The sequence below is a fragment of the Ochotona curzoniae genome, unplaced genomic scaffold (assembly GCF_017591425.1).
Source record: "Ochotona curzoniae isolate NIBS_2020 unplaced genomic scaffold, NIBS_Ocur_1.0 contig_2723, whole genome shotgun sequence".
In the NCBI taxonomy this organism is placed as follows: Eukaryota; Metazoa; Chordata; class Mammalia; order Lagomorpha; family Ochotonidae; genus Ochotona; species Ochotona curzoniae.
This window is the reverse complement of record NW_024465573.1, coordinates 20576551-20594200: the sequence shown is the minus strand read 5'-3', so window position 1 is coordinate 20594200 and position 17650 is coordinate 20576551. Positions and strand designations below refer to the sequence as shown.

At 43.1% G+C, this 17650-nt stretch overlaps 1 protein-coding gene across 1 annotated transcript in view; it reads left to right on the top strand.

The window, feature by feature from the left end:
* Nucleotides 1-17650, top strand: part of USP28 (ubiquitin specific peptidase 28) — a 64731-nt gene that overhangs the window by 18938 nt on the left and 28143 nt on the right. Inside the window, exons 2-9 of the mRNA XM_040976965.1 lie at nt 660-737; nt 3859-3991; nt 8381-8498; nt 9440-9599; nt 14642-14728; nt 15395-15532; nt 16497-16570; nt 17536-17612. Of these exons, the coding sequence (XP_040832899.1) occupies nt 660-737; nt 3859-3991; nt 8381-8498; nt 9440-9599; nt 14642-14728; nt 15395-15532; nt 16497-16570; nt 17536-17612 (865 nt within the window). The remainder of the gene's footprint in view (nt 1-659; nt 738-3858; nt 3992-8380; nt 8499-9439; nt 9600-14641; nt 14729-15394; nt 15533-16496; nt 16571-17535; nt 17613-17650) is intronic.

Sequence of the window (17650 nt, the reverse complement as noted above, 5' to 3'; positions counted from 1 at the left end):
TTAGGATAAAAGGTGCTGGAACCTCTCCTTGTGGTAGCTGAAAGTTAGCAAGTTTGGTTTTTCCTTAAATGAAGAGAGAGCATTCTCTGTGTAATTATAAATTTTATTTAATAACTCAGAAGATTCTAGCATGCAGTTTAAGTTCTTACCTAAAGTGGGAAATGCAATGTTGGTGGTAGTGATCATTTGCTAATGCCATGATTGGGAACTTGCTGTCAGTGAAGGATGACACACACAAACAGTATGTGCAGTGAATCTTAAAATAGCAAGTCTTCACCTCCGAGTGGATTCCCTGGCTCGCACCTGTGGCCTGCTGCCTGTGCACTGCTAGTAGAAGGAAGACCCCGAGGCACTTGGATCAACTAGGGCGGCAAGAAATGTTTCCTGATATGTAGCTGTACTGTTTACTCACATTGCTTTCATGCATGGCCAGAGGGTTTGGTTTTTTGTGTTTTTGTCTAATAATGACTTTTTAGAAAGGAGACCTCATTTGGCATTTCAGAATGTGTCCGAGCAACACCATCTTGTTAACTTGGAGCTTGTCAATTCTGCCGATTAAAAAAAAATGCAAGTGTTATGCCCGCTTATCCAGGATGCTGTAAATGTGCCCACTTTTCCTTTCTGACTTATGTCTGTGATTTTTTTTTTCTCAAATGTAGAGCTGCCAGATGCTGTTAAACCAACTGAGAGAAATCACAGGCATTCAGGACCCTTCCTTTCTTCATGAAGCGCTAAAGGTTGGTTTTCAGATTCCTCTTAACCAAAGGCTATGAAACAGTTTCCCATATCAGATCAAGATAATTTTTTAATTTAATTTTTCAAGGTAATTGAATCAAAGCAGCATGGGGACAGAAGACCTACAGGCCAGGTGACCTTGTACCTTTAACCTGTCAGATAACATGAGGCAGTGCAAATTTGGATGGGTGTGTTCACCTGCTCTTTGTTATTCTTTAAATTTTAATTTATGCTTGTATGTATTTGAGAGCTGCCATTCCTTGTGTTACTCCCCAGGTGTGGGTCTCCAGGGAGCCAAGTACTTGAACCATTATCTGCTGCCTTCCAGCGTACTCCTTGGCAGGAAGCTGTATCACAGACAGTGGGTACTTGAACCCACAGACTCTAGCATGGCATGTATCCCAAGTGGCATCTTAACCATTGCACCAAATACCCATCAGAGCTCATCATTACCTTAACTAAAGTTCCTGGAAGAGCTTCTTAGAACGAAAGAGACTTGCTTTGGCTTATGATTTGGAGGTACTCAGTTCACCATTGGGTAACCCTTTAGTCTAGCCACTGGTGTACGCTGGCAGTGGCAGAATGAACTTCTGAAGGACAATCACAGGGTGAGCCAGGAAGCTGATAGGGAGATTAGGCTGAATTTGGCTTAATTAACTCTTTTGTAAGTACTATCTCTTAAGGGCAAGCCTCTGGCCTCCCATTGGCCACACCTGTCAGAGGCCACAATTAAATCAAGTATCCCCTCTGGGCCAGAGTCAGCAACCTTTAGCATTAATCCACTTACCATTAGCATAAAACTAGTCTAGGATTAAACATCTACATGAGTATAGAGACCACCCACCTAATTCTGTTCAGTCTAACAGGTGAGAGAAGTACCTAGAATGGAGATTTAAGTAGCACTTGGGGGAAGGGAGTCTGGCATAATATCTCAATGGCTAATCCTCTCTTGCAAAGTTTGAGAGTTCCATTTGGGTGTCAGTTCATGTCTAGACTGCTTCACTTCCCATCCAGCTCTCTGCTTGTGGCTAATAGAGTTGGCCCAAAGCCTTGGGACCCTGCCCTGGGAGGAGGCCGCGAGAGACCTACAAGAATCTCCTGGCTCTTGGTGTGGTAGGGACCAATAAGGTCCCGAGCTTGGAAGCCACTCCCCAAACACGACCTAGGTGTTCCTTCCTGCCCACCTGTGACTCTCACCTATCACCTGAGAGGGGGTGATACTGTATTGCTGTGTAACCACTCCCCTCACAAACCTCCATAAAGATCCCTGCTGGGGAGGGGCTCTCTCTCTGGGTCCTGTTCTTCCAGCTAACTAGCACTCTGACTCTTGGTCTCCCCAGTACCTGCTTGCTCTCCCGGCTTCCCAAGGACAGACTAAGGACAGGTATCCCCTGAGCAAGGCCCCTGTGTGTCTGTATTCTTCACCCTGTGTTCCTTGCTTGGGTGGGACAGTAAAGATAGCAATGCTAAGATGCTGTGTATTACTAATGTGTGTACTATCAGGAGTTCTAAGGGAAGTGAGGCCTAGCAGTAATGGAATGTGGGCAGAAAAGCCAGGGAAAGGTGAATGTCTGCTGCTTTGTAATTGTGTCCAGGTTATTTGTTACATGTCTCTTAGTATAGCTTATATTGTTGGGGAAGCGGGGACACTGGTCTTCAATTTAACAGGTGGACTTTAGGGTAATGGCCATTTGTTGGATTGACTGCATTGCCATATGGACTTGTGATTTGCTATTTTTCTAGTGGGTCCTGTTCTCACCAAGCTTGGTTAATGAAGACTCCTTAAGAAATCCTAGTCTGATCTCACACCCTGCAACACTGGCTTCAGATTGGATCAGTTCTTGCTCTTGTGGCCTTTGGGAAGTGAAATAGCAGATGGAAAATCTTTATCTTCTCTGTAAATCTGCCTTTCCAATAAAAATAAACAAATCTTAAGAAAAAAAAAGACATTGGAGCCAGCATTGTGACATAGATAAAACTGCTGGCATCCCATATGGGTCCCCAGTTTGAGTCCTGGCTGCGTCACTTCAAATCCAGTTTCCTGCTAATGGCCTGAAAAAGCAGCAGGAGATAGCTCAAGTGCTTGATGCCCTACATCAAGTGAGAAACACAGAAGCTTCTGGCACAATGGCCTGGCCATTGTGGCCATTTGGGAGGTGAACCAGCGGATGAAAAATATCTCTAACTCTGCCTTTCAAATAAATAAAATAAGTCTTTAAAAAAAATAGAAATGAAACACATCGACTATTTGCATCATGTAGACTTTAAATGCCTGCTGCTTTACACCAACAAACTAAGGAGCGTTTGAGTAGGAAAAGTTTGCAGTTGCTGTTTGTTATTGAAAAGCTGCTATTACTGCCAAACTATGACAGTAACATGAAGGTTATCTTTTTGAAAGATATATATATTTTGAAATATTGACCAGTGAACTAATGTGCTTGGCATTTGCTTCAAATCAACTGAGAAAGACTAGGCAATAAATGTGCCTGTGACATGATCATTGTTTGAAGCTAATGACGGGTATGTGGGGTTTATTCAGTTGACTTTTTTATGTGTTAGAAATTTTCCCCCAAGTGTTGTCACCACTACAAAATATGATAACTGTTGGCTCTTTTATTACAGAGGCTCACTTCATTTTGAATCTATTGGGGTTGGGCATTTGATGTTTGAAAAATAGAGAAACAGAAACAGTGAAAGATAGTGCAACTGTTAGCTCACTCTTCAGATGCCTGTAACAGCCACACCCAGATCTCTTCTTGGTCTCCCATATTAGGGGAAGGGACAAAAGTACTTGAACCATCATCTGCTGCCTCCTAAGCTGCACTTTAACAGGAAGCTGAATTGGAAGCAGGTGCTCTGATACGGCTGCAGGTGTGCAATGCAGTACTCTAACCACTGTGCCAGATGTATGCCTGAATTAGAGGACTGATTGCTTCAGGTGTTTAGACCTGTTTTCCAACATACGTTCACTCTCTACCTTCTGCCCTAAAATTATACTTGGTCTGAATTAGTATGTTACTGTGGCAGAGAGGAGATAGAACCAGAAAACAGATGCACTATTTTAATTCAATGATACATTACTTTTGACATTTCTGTGTTTTTTGGGTTTTTTTTTTTTCCTAGGCCAGTAACGGTGACATCACCCAGGCAGTCAGCCTTCTCACTGATGAAAGAGTGAAGGAGCCCAGTCCAGACGCTGTTGCCACAGAGCCCTCTGAGGTTGAGGGGAGTGGTGCCAACACAGAAGTCCTAGCAAGTGAGTATGTCCTGTATGGCTCCTTCTCTTGGGTCAGCAGAACGTAAGAAGTCAGTGTCTGTGTGCTGGTCATCACATCACTCCTTTGGAAGTAGTAGTGGAGATAGCTGCTTGTCAGGCCCTTAATCCGTCCCAGCCACAGCTCCAAGTACTGAAACGCTTTCACTTAGTTGATAAACTAATTAGCTAATAGTGCCAGGGACGTGTCAGGCATCTTGAATCCTTGCCTCATATATTATTAGTAGGAGGAGATTGACAACGAAACAAGTAAATTATACATCATGTAAGTACTGTGGAGGAAGATGAAGGACAGAATGAAAGAAGTGAAAACAGAGGTGCTAGGATTGGCTCTTAATAGGATGAACCTTTTGAGAAGGCACAAGTAAGGAGAGGGAGTAAGACGTACCAGGCCTGAAGGTGGGAATATGCCGAGGCTGAGGCGTTGTGAGTGAAGAGAGCAGAAAGATAAGGCCTGGTGGATCATGCAGCGCCTACCATCAAGCCCACATGTGTTTAGCTGTGTTCTGATGTAATGAAAACTCAACACCCACTGTCTCAAGGTATCATGTTTACAGCAAGTGGATGGTAGGCTGTCACCATCCATGCAAGAACGTTGGGGTAAAATACATGAGTATTTTATTGAAGTTAATATTGCAGGATGTTCAAATTAATTGTTGAAGTTAATATTGCAGGATGTTCAGATTAATTATGTGTCAGCAAGATATATATTTTTAAGATTTTATTTCTTTGAAAGGCAGAGTTCAGAGAGGGAAGTAGAGAAGCAAATAGAGAGAGATCTTACATTCACTGATTCAGTCCCCAAATGGTTTCAACAGCCAGGACTGGGCCAGGCTAAAGCCAGCAGCCTGGACCTTCAGATGGGTCTACTATATGAGTGCAGGGGCCCAAAGATTTGGGCAATCTTGTACTGCTTTCCTAGGTCCACTAGCAGAAAGCTGTATCTATACCAGCAATGTGAAACTAGCTTTATTTACTTGAGATTCTCCCAAGTAACATAGAACTTACTAGTGCTGTGGTTGGCACTGTGGCATAGTGGGTCAAGACACCACCTACCAACAGCAGCGTCCTGTATGGGCAATGGTTTGAGTTCTGCCTGCTCCACTCCAATCCAGCTCAATTTTTTAAACCCTAACTTTTTGCTTGGCATCAAAAACAAAATCTAGGGCCCAATGCGGTGGCCCAGTGGCTGAGGTCCTCACCTTGAATGCGCCGGGATTCCATATGGGTGCCAATTCCGGCAGCCCTACTTCCCATCCAGCTCCCTGCTTGTGGCCTGGGAAAGCAGTTGAGGATGGCCCAAGGCGTTGGGATCCTGCACCCGTGTGGGAGACCTGGAGGAGGCTCCTGGCTCCTGCCTTCAGATGGGCGCAGCACTGGCCATTGCAGTCACTTGGGGAGTGAATCATTGTATGGAAGATCTTCCTCTCTGTATATCTAAAAGTCCAATCCTTTACTTAATGGCCAAAAAGAGAGAGAGAGAGAGAGAGAGAGAAAGAGAAATTCCCACAAACAGCATAACTACAAAATACTGGTTCAAACTACAAAATAAAGGTTCAGACCATAGCCAGAGGTGAGTTGGATGTTGGAATCTAGGAGGACTACTACCCTGTGTCCCAGCATTCCCAGGGCTGGAGAGGGAGAGGAGCTGTACCTGATGCGAGTCCAAAGGAAGTTCTGGGCCACCAGGGAGGATTGCTCTGGAGACTGCTGGTGCCCGTGCCTTCAGCTTGATTGAGAACAAAGGAAAGTGTGGCTTTTTTTTAGTGTAATTGGGACTTAAATCTGGGAAAATATGGATTCAAACAGCCTTGAAACTGTGCTCCAAGGTTGTTAACCAAATGGTGGCTGCATTTGATACCTAGAATCACAGTGGGGTGGAGGTTATTGTGATTTGCACCCACAAGGGTCAGGCTGTCTTAGAACAAAAGGCTGTCTCATAACAAAGCATGTTGTTTCTATGTTGGCAGTTGAGGGAGGCCGGGGGATGGGAGTTTCCGAATGGTTAATGAGAGCTGGTGAACTGCAATGGCCCAGTCCAAAGATCAACATGCATATGAGTGCACGTGTGCCCGCAGCCAGATCGAAGGCTCTGCTGGACACCTGTCTGAAATGACTAACAGTGCTCTTTCCTGTTTATTTTCCTGCTTGATGTCTTGATTGATTATTTTGAGTTGATTTTTTTTAATGTGTGGTTTTCAGTAGGGCTTATTTTGCATGTGGATATGTAATTGCTCCTGTATCATTAGTAGAAAAGATGATGTTTCTCTTGGTACCTGTGTGGAAAATCAGTTTGTAAATGTGAAGGAAATTTGATTCTATCAGTGTTTGTGTCTAACCTGTGCCAGAAGCACAGTCTTGATTACTGCAGTTGATTACTGTAGTCTTTGTCATTGACGATGTACAGAATTTTCTTTTCACTTGTCCTTACCCAGTTACATTTTTGTAGATTCATTTGGGTTTCCTGTGTGGGTGATCATCATATATGGATCTGAGCAGTTTTGCTTCTCATATTCCTGTCTTTGTCTTTTTGGAGTTCTTTTCCCAATAGGCAGCACTTTCAGAATCATGATGATTAAAAGTGGTGATGGTAGAGACACTTTTTGGCTCAGTATTGCTGTGAAAGAAAATGTACTGGTGATATTTTGAAATGTGTGCTGGGTCTTTATGTCTGTTTCCTGGCACACAGCCCCTACGATCCATGGACTTCCTTTGTTTATGCTAAGGTGTGGACTGGTGGCTTGCCCTCCCAGTGATGGCTTCAGGATGGACTGGCTCCTCTCAGCCTCCAGGGAGTGGTGAGGAGATGAAGGGAAAGCCAATCACCAGTGTCCAACGTAGTGTCCAAATGTAGTGACACTTCCTTGAAAATCCCATAGCACAGCTTCAGAGCTTGCGGCAGCAGAACATCCAGGGATTCCCAGATGGTGTGTGCCTGAGCAGCGTGGGCTCCCATACTTTACCCTATTCATCTCTTCATCTGTAGCCTTCAGGTAACACTGGTATATGGGACTGAGTTCTGCAAGCTGCTCAAGCAAACTGATTGGGATTGTGGGAACCTGGGTTTATGGCCAAAAACTCAGCTGCACAGGTGGAACAACCTGGCACTACAGCTGGCATTTCAGTGAACTTCGTCTGGGCCCCTGGCCTATGGAGTCTGATTCCGAGTGCTTGTAGGTATTGTTAGAACTGTGCTGAATGAGAGGACACCTGGCTGCCGTTTCCTGCCACAGAACTGATTGCTTGCTGGCTAGTGGTGGGACGTCGCTGTGCCTTGTGAAGTCAGAGAAGTCTTGGGGTTGATTGTGGTTTTATGACAGGTTTTCCAACATAGTAGTGGACATGTTCCCATTAACTATGAAGCTAGTCATGGGTTTCCCCTGTGTCCTTTCGGCTCAAGAATGTTCTATTGCTGGTTGGTTTCAGTATCCTGAAGGCAGATACTGTTACCTCTTTCTGGTGAGGCAATTATTTTTCCTTAACTCTACAGACAGTGGCTTTTAACTGGTCAATTTTTTAAAAAGATAGATTTATTTTTATTGGAAGGTCATATTATCCTTTGGTTCACTTCCCAAGTAGCCACAACATTTGCTGCTAAGCTGATACAAAGCCAGGAGCCAGGAGTTCTTCCGGGGCTCCCACACAGGTACATGGTCCCAAGGCTTTGGGCCATCCTCAACCGCTTTCCCAGGCCATAAGCAGGGAGCCGGATGGGAAGTAGAGCAGCTAGGATATGAGCCGGTGCCCATATGGGATCCCAGGCATGTAAGGCAAGGACTTTAACCACAAGCTGCTGTGCTGAAACCTACTGGTCAATTTTCTAACATTATTCCTCCAACAAACTCAGCTTTAACTTCTTGCTAATTATCCAGTTTGTATTTGTTTTTTGATTATTTATTTATTTTTCCTTTGACCTCATGATTTTATCTTTTTTTTCTTTTGCTATACATACTTAGTTTGAAATGTGTTAGTTGTTATGCTGAAGTTACAAAATAGGTGTGTCCTGTGTTCTGAAGGACAGTTTATATGAGATTGAAAATGTCCCTGAATGTTTCACATTTCACTGATGTTTCACAATGATAGAGACAGTCTAATGTAGATACAAGGTGGACACATTTCTGGAATGAGATGGCAAAAGAAGGTGCTTGCGTTTTAGCAGCTTGTTACTCCTGTACTAAAGTCTACTGCATAGCTACAGCGTAGCTGTAAGTTATTCATTTGCTTCTATGTGGAATAATAAAGTTGTTAATACGGGTTTGTGGTGAGAACCAGGGACTAGTTCTGATTTTATGAATCTCTACCTTTATTAGACCATGGACTGAACGGCAGTGTTTCTTGCTTGTACACTAATTGAATCTGTTTGTCTTACAGAAGTAATAGACCTTACGCATGATATTCCGCATGATAACAAAGATGATATTCAGGCTGCCATTGCTTTGAGCCTCCTGGAGTCCCCCAAGATTCCATCTGACGGACGAGATCTTAACAGGTGTTTAATTTATTGTCTTGGCTTCTCACTGTGATATGTAGATCAGAGGTCTATGAATGCTATTCAGGAATAATTCTGCCAAGCTCCTAATTTAAAGCTCCTACTTTAAATGCAGTTATTTATTCTGTTAATTTTTACTTTATTTGAAAGGCAGAGAAGTGGGCAGGTATAAATCCCTGCAGTAGCCAGAACTGGATCATGCCAAAGCCGTGACCCCAGCATTTCATTCAGGTCTCTCACAAAGGTGCTAGGGACCCACGTTCCTGAGCCCACATCTGTTGCCTCCCAGCCCATGAACAGCAAGCTGAATCAGAAGCAGAGTGCCCAGGGGCTCGCAGCAGATACCCAGATAGGAAATGTTGGCATCCCAGCAGGATCTTAACCAAGTGGCTTCTCCCAGGTTTCCTGAATGATTCCTAAATTAAATGTCTTCTGTGAGAAACTTTGAAATAGAAGTGCTCAGGGGCGTATATGCATTGAACTGGGACTTTCTTGGTTGTCTGGTGCTACTTACAGACATCCAGTTCTGCTTGGGGTCTGTCAGTGTCTGGACACGGCGGAGTGGTTTCCTTCAGGGACACAGGGCTGGCTGTGTGTGCTGACCACGTTAGACTCTTACCTGTGGGCATAGTATTTCATCGGCCCCCTTTCATCCACAGATGCTAGATGGATTGCTGTTGTTGAAGGATAAAACTTTGTGGACCTTGTTGCTCATAACCTCTGTTACATACAGATGAAAAATTAAAAACAGATTTTTTTTGCATGTAAGCCTTGCTTTCCTCTTACATTACATCTTGTCATTACCAGCTAGCCGGTGGTTACCCAATAGATTGTTTTTCTGATGTTTATACTTATGTCTGAAAAATTAGCAGCATCCTCCTTAGAATGTGTTTTGTTTTAAAACTCTGCTAATTTTGGTGTATGGTCTTGGTACCCTACAGGATGCACGAGGCAACCTCTGCAGAAACAAAACGCTCAAAGCGAAAACGCTGTGAAGTCTGGGGAGAAAACCCCAATCCAAATGATTGGAGGAGAGTTGACGGGTGGCCAGTGGGGCTGAAAAATGTTGGCAATACATGCTGGTTTAGTGCTGTTATTCAGGTATGTTACTTTAAAGAAATGGTTGTGCCTTCTGGAAATAATGTTGTTTACTAAGTTAAAATGTGTAGAACATAGCTATACATTGAATTAAAATATAAATCTGGGGAGTTTTTCCAATGACTGCTTTATGGCATTTGACTTGTTTTCCTGTGTTTACATTACATGCTCTGATTCCCACGTTGGGTGGTATTACCATCACATCCTTGTGTGGCTGTAAATATGTTGAATAATTTTTGCTGCCAGCATTTAGAGAGTTCTGTATTACAGCAGAGTAAGGGCAAATGAGTAGAAATGAGTTCTGGAAGTTGTTTTAGACATCCAGGCAGGAGAAAAGGACAACCTGCAGTAAAGAAGGAAAAACGTCAGGAAAGGAGAGAAGTACCAAGGAGATCAGGCCTTGGGGTGTGAATTGTGATTAGATACAAGATATATGCCATAAAGAGTTGAGAAGTAGGGCTCAGAGGTTTCCAGCAGGAGTAACTTTGAAAATAATAGTGACATCTGACACTGGAGGGCGATTGATTTGGGTGTGTTAAGGATAGAGTTCAGTACAGTTTTAGACATGCCCGTATAAAACACCCATAGGAAGATATGCCTTGGGGTAGTTAACAGTGGGGATATATAGCTCAGAAAAAGATCTGGATAACAGATACAGTTCTTGGGATTAATGTCAATAGAGGGAGGACGGCCAGGAACAGTGGATGGGTTCATGCAGAGAGTGATGGCTCCAGAATTGAATCTCAGACATCTCCAGCATGACATGGCCATGGTGCCTCCCTTGATCCTCGCCTTGAAGTCTTTTATCAGAGTGTTCATGGCAGCTACTCAGCTGCTCAGGCCAAAAATGGAATCATCCTGTGTTACACTCCCTTTGCTTGCAGCCTGCTATGAGCTAGGCACTATTTTTGGCCCTGGGGAAACAGCAGTGAATAAAGCAACGCCCCTTGTCTCATGGAGTTTACATTGCACAGTGTGGAGCAGTCAGAGGCAGTAAAGGAAGCAAGGATCAGGTAGTGATCAGTAGGAGCTGGAGAGTATTCTGCCAGAAAAGGTAGGAGTGCCATGTGCATAGAACGGTCAGGGTTAGGTTTTCTGTTAAGGTGTGCATTTCAGCAGAGGACCGCATGTGACAAGGAATGAATCATAGTTACATGAAGGAGGCAAAGGGAACAGCAAGTATGATGACCTAGGACCAGGAGCTTGCTTTCTGGTGCAAGGAGTCAGAACCATGTGACCCAGAACAGAGGGGTAAGCAGTGGTGGGGGTTGGTTGGGGAGCTTGTGATCATGAGGGGGGGACCTTGGAATTGCCTGTGAAACAGGAAAGTACTGGTTTGGAAGAGAGAACTGATAGGATCCAGCTTCCGTTTGAAGAGGATCATTGGCATCTGTATTACAATATAGAAAGGTAATACAGATTACGAACATCAACAAATGAGCGTGTGTGCACACCCTAACCTTGTTAGGTGGAGCACTCCATCCAATGAGGTCGGAGGATTTGCTGTGACAGGTATGGATGTAGAAGCTGTATGGCAGAATAAAGACAGAAAGAAACTGATAGTTATGGACCAAGGAAAGAAGTCAGGTTACTGGGGTCCCTGCTGAAAGAGGTGGCCTGTGGGTCGCTGGACAATTAAACCAGAAGACATGTCATGGTTCAGGGTGGGATTTTTGCTGGCTCTAGGTGCAACCTTGCTTGTGGTATTGAGATGGGTGGAGTCGTCTGTCACTGTAGCTAGGACAACTCTGCTAGGAGGATTCTGGTAGGAGGTTACATGTAGTTACACACCTACTGCATGCCTAGGACAGTGTGGGCATTTGACATACAGTAGAGAACAAAACAAAGACAGGCATGCCTTCACAGAATTTAAATTCTCATAAGGTAAGGTAGATAGACAAATGGTAAACTAAGAACTAAAGGATTACTAGGTAAATGTAAATACGCAATATATTACAAAATAATTGGCCAAACAAACAGAGGTGAGAAGAGGTCACAGTATCAACTGTGGAGTTAGCTTAGGCCTGGCTAGAGGATGAGATGTGGAATAAATTCAGGGAGGCAGTGAGCCGTGCAGCTCTCTGGAGAGGGACGTTCTAGTTCCAGGTAGGGAACCCACAGAGCATTGGTCCTTAAGTGAAAATAGGTTTGGCATGCTGTAGGAACATTAGGAGTCTGCAGGTCATTGGGGACAGAATTCTGAATGATATGGGGAGTACTGAGCTGAAGAGCTGTGAAAGTGAGGCTCTCCTTGGCCCTTGTGGGAACAGAATGTGGTGACAAGGAAGTGAGGGAAAGCCATCCACATGGGAGGGATAGTGCAGGGGCTGAGCTGGCAGCTGTGGAAGTAGAGAAGTGATTGGGTTCTTGCTATATCCTGAAGGCAGTGTAGCCGCTATGCTCTGTGAAATGCATGTTGGCCAAAGTCATAGAGGATGGTAGGCCCTGCGGTGGGGAGTACTGTTAGCAGGGGATGGTAGTTTTTCAGTGAGTGAGTACATTATCCCTGATTTGTTAGAGAGGTAGTTAGAAGGACCCACATGCTGGATTTGTCACTAAAGGCAAAGTTCTGAAGGCAGACCTGGATGCTAAGTGATCTTGGTGCAACATGGTGGGCCTTGGAAGAGAGCAGTGGGTGGAGACCCATGGGAAGGAGGCAGTGCAAACAGCACATGGACTGACTCATTGGGTGTGAATGGTTATTTATTTGAAATGCACAGTTATAAAGAGGGAAAGAGAAAGATTTTTCATCTCTGGTTCACTCCCTAAATGGCTGAAATAGCCGAGTGTGGGCCAGGCTGTAGTCAGGAGCCTAGAACTCCATCTTGGTCTCCCATGTGGCTGGCAGGAGTCCAGGCACTTGTATCATCTCCTACTTTGCCAGGCACGTTAGTGGGGAGCTGGATCAGAAGTGGGGTACCTGGGACTTGGACAGGCACTTATAAGAGACTGACATCACAGATTTAATGTGCCATAATGCTGACCCTGTTCTGACATTCTGACATTTTGGTGGAGGAGAAAGTAGCTAGGTGATGCAGGGAACACAGTAGAAGCAGCCATGAGAGAAAGAAATCCTGGTGATGATGAGTGAAAGAATGTGTTCTGGGTATACCTAGAAGGCATTTTATTCCCTGTCATTCATGTACTGCTTCCAGAGCTGTAAGAGGAAACTTCAGCAATTCTTCTTTGTTGGAGGATGTTAGGATGGGAATTACATTCAGACAGGTATTTTTTTTAAGATTTATTTATTTATTGGAAAGTCAGATATACAGAGAGGAAGATCTTCCGTCCGATGGTTCTCTCCCCAAGTGAGCGCAACAGCCGATGCTATGCCAATCCGAAGCCAGGATCCAGGAATTTCTTCCAGGTCTCCCACACGGGTGCAGGGTCCCAAAGCTTTGGGCCGTCCTCAACTGCTCTCCCAGGCCACAAGCAGGGAGGTGGATGGGAAGTGGAGCTACCGGGATCAGAACCGGCACCCATATGGGATCCTGGTGCATTCAAGGCTAAGCCACGCTGGGCCCGGGTTTTTTTTTTTTTTTTTTTTAACTAACTTTATGAAGAGATAGTAGAAAATGTGTGATTTTATAATGAAAATGTGTGATTTTATGAAAATGCTAAAAATTCTCACAAGAGAGGTAGATTATCTACTGTCAGTCTTGTAGAAAATACAGTATTTTTTTTAAAAAAAGATTTATTTATTTTTATTGGAAAGGCAGATATATAAAGAAGAGGAAAGGTGGAGAAGGAGATCCTCCATCTGCTGATTCACTCCCTAAGTGGTTGCACTCACTGGAGCTTTGCCAATCCTAAGCCAAGAGCCAGAAGCCTCTTCCAAATCTCCCACGTGGGTGCAGGGTCCCAAGGCCTTGGGCTGTCCTTGACTGCTTTCCCAGGCCACAAACAGGGAGCTGATGGGAAGTGGGGCTGCTGACATGCATATGGGATACCAGTGCGTTCAAGGCGATGACTTTAACCACTAAGCTACTGCGCCAGGCCTGAAAATACAGTATTTTTAAGAAAGAATGTGGAATAACAAACTCTGCTATACTTGGCTTTTAGCTGAAGAAATAAATTGTCACATCTTTCCTGCCCTGCAGGCATAACTACACATTTGAGGTCCCCAGACAATATGTAATACTACTTTATATAGTATTAAACTTTATATAAACAGTATAATTGCTTTTTCTGAAACTTTCTCAGGAAAAAATATGTATTTCTTAGTTTTATCTATTGATTTAAAAAAAACTTGATAGATAGCACTGTTTATCCATTTTCATAGGTATATAGTAGTTGGCTTCATGCAAACTTCAGATTCTGTTTTTAGGATTTTCCTTTCTAGCCTGCCAATCTTCTTCCACCTGGGAAAGTGGAATTAACAGATAATTTTAGGGCACTGGTGTAGTGCTAATGCATGTTTATCCTCTTTTGCCTGGCCAGCATCCCATTTGGGTACCAGTTCTTGTCCCAGCTCTTCCACTTCTGATCCAGCTCCCTGCATATGACCCGGGAAAGCAGCAGAGGATAGCCCAAGATCTGAGCACTCTGCACCTACATGGGAGCCCCAGAAGAAGTTCCAGGTTCCTGACTTTGGACTGTAGTGGCCACCTGGGGAGTAAACCAGCAGATGGAAGATCTCTGTCTTTCTGCTTCTGAATTTCAAATAAAAATAAATCTTTTAGAAAAGAAAAAGATAATTTTGGTACCAAAAAATATTGAGGTCCACAGTTCTTCATCGTACATTTACCATGAACTATTTGAAGACCCTTCCTTAAAAACAGATTTCAAAAATTTCTTGCCCCGTGATCATCTTTTAAACCTAAGTGAAGTTCTCCTATAATTTGTATAATCTGATTCCTCTTGTTAGATTTATTTTTTACCTAGTCTTTCAGCTCATCTTTATGTGCAATCTTTGTTGTTTCTTTAGAAATAATAAAAAATTGCTGGATTCATGGTTAGGATTGAGAGTTAAAGAATTGGATTTTATTTGTACACTTGTTTTGCAAAGAAGTTATCAATCCATTTCTTGCTTTTTTTTTTCCCAGTCTCTCTTTCAGTTGCCTGAGTTTCGAAGACTTGTTCTGAGTTATAATCTGCCCCAGAATATACTTGAAAATTGTCGAAGTCACACAGTAAGTTGGTGTTGAGGGATTTTTTTTTTTTCTATTTCATCACAAAGGCTTCCCAATTTTTTACCAAAACTGATAACCATGAAACTACAAGGTTGTACTAATATTTGTTTTCATTTATCAATGATTCTCCCTTCTAATGACAAAATAAGTATTTACAAATGTGTAAAATTAAGTACGTGTAAAATTAAAGAACAGTTTGAGAAAGCAAGAGGAGCCACTTCTGGGTGGGGTGAGGGCAGCACAGAACATCTGTCCTCTTTGGGTTGTGCTCAGGTATTCTGTTTGTGGTCAGCTTGTGATGTGGAACAGCTAGCCTTGCACCTTGTTGGCCTGGGCCTTCCCAGCCAACATGGTGGTCTCTTCTTGCCAGTGGATGTGGCCTCCCTCCAGTGAACTCATCCTCTCCAAGGTATCACCTTGGTCAGGTGTATTTCCCTAGTTGGAGGGAGGATGGCAGCTTTAGGAAATGGAAATGGAAATTTCTGGTATTGAAGCAGTCACAGTTCAGTGACTGCTGGACGGGATTCTTCAGTGGTCTGGGGTACAGTGAGATAGCTTGAGGCCTGGTTCTTGGTCTAGATCCAGGTAAGCAGAAACTAGAGAGTGGATTATTGGCAACTCCTCTCTCTGTTCTGATTTTCCAAATAAAATATATGTTTTCTACAGGAAAAGAGAAATATTGTGTTTATGCAAGAACTTCAGTATTTGTTTGCTCTGATGATGGGATCAAATCGAAAATTTGTAGACCCTTCAGCAGCTGTGGACCTGTTAAAGGGAGCATTCCGATCATCTGAGGAACAGCAGGTACAAAAGAAGCTTGTTTCCTGGGATTCTTCAATGTCAAGTGATCTGTCATAAACAGTCCTGGAATTCCTGCATTATTTCAGCAGTGTACCAGGCTGGGCATATGACTAAGCAGGGCAGTGTTGGCTTGTTGTTGCTCTTTATTTTACCTACAAACTGAGTGGTGAGAGAGAACATGTGTAAAAGAGAGAGGAAGTCGGAGACAGACAACATGCACACACATACCCAAAGCTAGCAATCCCAAGAAGAAGAAATGTAGGCAGAATAGTAGAATTACACAGGGGGTACTGAAGTAGAAAGAGGATGGAAAAGATCTCACAGAGTTACAGAGGGGTCACTGAGGATACTAGAGTCTTTGTGTCTTTATTTCGGGATGATCCAGATAAAATGCTATTTTTATAGTTATCTAAACTTAAGTTGCAACTTTTCTGAATGCTTTTTCTCTTGTAGACATTAATGCTTTCTCTATCTCCTATTAAAACACAAAGTTGTTTATATTAATGTCTTTGTCGTATAAATGTTGACATTCTTTCTCTTAACATTCTGCAAAATTCTCAAAACATTTCATAAAAATTTCCTTTCTTAGTGCCCTAGAGGACTCTAGTCTGTTCTTTGGGGCTTTTTCTTTCAGAAGGTGAAATTGGAAGATTTGGGTTTTTGTGTGTGTGTGTGTGTTTGGGTTTTTTTTTTTGTTTGTTTTTGTTTTTGCTTTTTCACAAAAAGATGTGGCTGGAACTGGTGGAGTTCCAGATTCCTTGTTTCCACAACTTGACGCGAAGTTGCCTAAGACACCTCCGTGTCCAGAAGTGGCTAGATTCGAGGGTCCTGTAGCGTCACACTGTGCAGCCCTCCTGCATGGTCATAGTAGCAGAATCTTAGCTCATTGGTGGGGTTCGGGCAAATCTTCCTTCCAGTAAGTACAGTGCTACATCTAACTCTTCTGCAATTTGTGCCTCTCTTATAGCAAGATGTGAGTGAATTCACACACAAGCTCCTGGATTGGCTAGAGGACGCATTCCAGCTAGCTGTTAATGTTAAGTGAGTGTTGAGGGTTTGTTTGTGCATCCTTCTGACTCACAGTGGGCCAGTGAGAATTATGGTTGTGGGGAGAAATTACACTTTTCAAGGGAAAAATTGCTGGTTTTCCCTAAGCGTCGTGGGGTAATCCCTGGGCCCGACCTCACTGTGAATCTCCTTTCCCTTTGACTGTTGCTGTCTCAGATACAGGAACATTGGCATGTGAGTAGCTTTGACTGAAAGGGCTGGAGCCAGCAACTTTACTAAAGTCATAACCTGGGCTCTAAAATGTATTTTCTAAAAGGTCAAATAAGTGCTAGATGTGAACAGAGTGATGCTATGTGGATGCATAGAATTAAATCTTGACCTCCTCTGAAATCTACTTGAATGTTACCAAGAGGTACATTATTTTGGTCATGGTATAAGTAAAATTCAGGGCTAGGAATATGTGAAGTGCTTGCCTAATACACATACTGAGAAGCTGGTGATAAGTGTTGACTCTGGATATAAAAATTGTATATCATAAAGCACCTTTGTAAATACCTATTTACATAGTTAGCAACAGTTTATGATGAATTTGTAGAGAAAAACTGCTTAATTCCATTTCTGTTGTGCCACTGAGAATGTTTTTTATTTATTTACAAAAACTGCACAGTGGAGTTTCTTCTCTTCTGTGCCTTTCATACATTTGGCATTGGACAAAGGTGTATGTAGTGATTACATACAGATGTTTGTGTTTGCATGGATGACTCCTCTATGAGACTTTGAGCACCTTACAGCCAGCCATCATGTCTTCTCTTTGTGTCCTTAATACAGTGTCGGGCATATGCTTATTCAATGGATGTTTGAACTGTCCAGTTCGTTACTGTTCTAGCCCATACCTGGCTCTTGGACGATTGATAAAGATGCACTGATTTGGCTTTGATGGGCTTGGTTTTGTGAAACATGTAGCTCATACATAGTTGTCTCCTCTTTTTTGAAAACAGCAGTCCCAGGAATAAATCTGAAAACCCAATGGTGCAGCTATTCTACGGTACTTTCCTGACGGAAGGGGTTCGTGAAGGTAATTGCTATATACTGAATGTTAATTTTAGACCTTGA